Genomic DNA, 2,887 nt, shown 5'->3' with positions numbered 1-2,887 from the left:
AACGATATATATATATATATATATATGTTTTTAAAATATTTTAAATAGTTAATTATTGAATAATAATATAAATTTTATTTTAAAAAAATCAGAAGTTTCTACGTTTAAATTCACAGTTAAAATCTAAAGTTTGACTTTTGAAATTTTAATTTGTATCATATAAATTGAGACAAAGAAAATAGAGTAATATTTACCGTGTATAGTACTTAGATGGGTAACTAAAATGTTTTAACACAACCGCCTGAAAAATTAGCACCCAATAATTATAAGATACGGTTATTAGTCGGTGTTGAAAATATTATATAATTGAATAATTAAAAGTATACTTTATATGAAAATCTTAAGTTTTATTAGTTAATATTATTGAAGGTATAAATATGTGAATAAAATTGTGTCTATCTTTTCTGTTTAAATTTTTAGATGAGAAATGACCATATAATACAATTCCGTATAATATAAGAGCAGACAAAAGTCTTAGTTTCGAAAGTCACCATCACCTTTTATCCAACAAAAAAACGAATCACGTGATTGACTCATAAAAAAAGTTAAGCTCGCACGTGAGGGGCTTAACTCAACAAAAATATACTCGATTTAAACTTTTATATAAGATAGTCTTACATTTCAACAAAAGCTATATAACCACTTCCCTACTTCTTGTTTGTGCATACATGCTTAAAGAAAAACATATATACAAAACAAAGACACTAGCTAACTTGACTCACACCTTGTGTGTATGTGTGTGTTGAGTATATACTAATGTGTTGATTATCAAAATTGAAAATCTTTTTATAGGTGCATGTAATAATAAAACGTACCATAATATAATCTGGCTAGTGATAGTGCATAACATGAATTACCAAAAAATTAGTTGTGGTGGATTGAGCATTGCAATGACTTCTGAATTCTTCTTGGCTCATTAATATCTTCAACTTGTGGCTATTTTGTAGACATAATATTTGGTGTGAGTATAGGAAGTAAGTGTGTGTGTGTGTGTTTCTCTAGTTTCAACGTTTTGGTTGAGTTGAGTTTAAATAAATAGGAAGAGGCAAATGGGACTTTAATGTTTGAATTCCAACCATAGAACGTGACAAGCATCTTTTTCTACTACAAAACGTGATTGAAATACTTTCAATTATAAAAAAAAAATATAACTTTTGTAATCTAACTTTGTGGGCCATGATCATCTTACCAACATCCTACGTATAACCAACAACTTTACATTATCTTATAAAAAAAATAGGTGTAGTATGTTATAAAATTAACTATGTTTTTACAAGCTAACCAAGTACATTTTAATCTCATGTTGTAGTTGACATACATCCTCTTCTTTTTTGTGTATAGATAACATATACATATTTAGTAGTGAATTGATCATAGTACTAGTACTAATCAGATTCAACTGAATCCATTATTTTCAGATCAAATTATATCGACATACACATACAAAAAATAAGGTCTATGTATACAAATTAGATAGTATTTCTCGTAAAGACACTAACTCTAAATCTTGGATTAATTTCTGGTACAGGTGGTCGAAAATTGCGAAGCATTTACCTGGAAGAACAGATAACGAGATAAAAAACTATTGGCGGACTAGGATTCAGAAGCACATTAAGCAAGGAGAGAACATGAATGGACAAGGAACTTCAGAGCAAAATATTGATCATCAAGAAGGAAGTAGTAGTCAAATATCCTCAGTTGGTCAAGCAGATAACATAGAGACTTACTCTCCAACTTCATACAATGGAAATTTGGACACTAATTTTCAAGCCCCAAATTTTCTCAGTGAAACAAATGACAACATGTGGAGCATGGAGGATATCTGGTCAATGCAATTGCTTAATGGAGATTAATTAAGTATGTTTGGAATATTTAATTTGAGTAATTAATTAAACCTTAGATTGAAAACCATTAGTAACGTATTATAAAAATTAAGCTGTTAGATATACAGCTAAGCCTATATAATATAGTGCTAAAATTCTGCATAATTTGAGTTCTTAAGTGTTCCAATGTGTAATATATATGACGAACTCTTATATATAACCCTGTTCATATTATTTTAATAATATATAGATGTATGGAGGTGCCTATGTTTCTCTACATATTCCCATATATGCATGATTCTTCTGCGACTCGAATTCATGACCTACATTGCCACTATATACTAAAAGTTAGTTTTCAATATATATCTTAAATAAAATTTCGTTAGTAAGATTTTTCAATAAAAGAATATTTAGAGAGGACTCTTACCTAAATTTATTAAATAAGCACTTTTCGAAACTTTCTAGTTAGTGTACTAAAAACAATGTCATGATCAAGCAATAATGATTATGTGTCTTAATCTAAAATTTTAAAAAATCTAATCCGATGTTAGGCGATCACTTTAATAAAAAAGTTATAATGTACTTGTAGTTAATCATTAGAAGAAAGTGTATCTCATCAACTACTCATCTAATTAAGCTAAGTACTTTGTAGATAGGAATTAAGTCTATATTTGACAAAGATAGAAAGTGATTAGACATTTGAAATGCTAAATTTATTAAGGGGTATAGTAATTTCACAATTTCTTGGAATATTAATCTTCCATGCAAATTTCACCTAATATCCACTATTTGTCTTATCTTTTATTTTACTACTCTCACATCATATCGATAATTTTACTTTCACCCTAACTTGATAACTTAAATCACACTACTAAAATGTTATATGGTTTTACGCAATATATATTTCAATGAGAATCTGTTTCCTGAGCTGGTTTAGTGGGAATGATGTGTGAAAATCATGTTTTACAACATAATTTTTTTTACTGATTCGCGATGGAAAAAACGTTTGTTTCTAGTGTGTAATTTTTTATATGCATCATGAAGAGATATGAAGATGCATGACA

General features: G+C 28.2%; 1 protein-coding gene across 1 annotated transcript in view; it reads left to right on the top strand.

The window, feature by feature from the left end:
• LOC102590136 (myb-related protein 305) overlaps positions 1 to 2,090 on the top strand; it is a 6,176-nt gene extending 4,086 nt beyond the window's left edge. Inside the window, exon 3 of the mRNA XM_006357091.2 lies at positions 1,529 to 2,090. Within this exon, the coding sequence (XP_006357153.1) occupies positions 1,529 to 1,853 (325 nt within the window). The 3' untranslated portion in view covers positions 1,854 to 2,090. The remainder of the gene's footprint in view (positions 1 to 1,528) is intronic.
• Positions 2,091 to 2,887: the final 797 nt, after the last annotated feature.

Source organism: Solanum tuberosum, unplaced genomic scaffold, assembly GCF_000226075.1.
Source record: "Solanum tuberosum cultivar DM 1-3 516 R44 unplaced genomic scaffold, SolTub_3.0 scf00241, whole genome shotgun sequence".
Classification (NCBI taxonomy): domain Eukaryota; kingdom Viridiplantae; phylum Streptophyta; class Magnoliopsida; order Solanales; family Solanaceae; genus Solanum; species Solanum tuberosum.
This window is presented reverse-complemented; position numbering and strand designations above follow the sequence as displayed.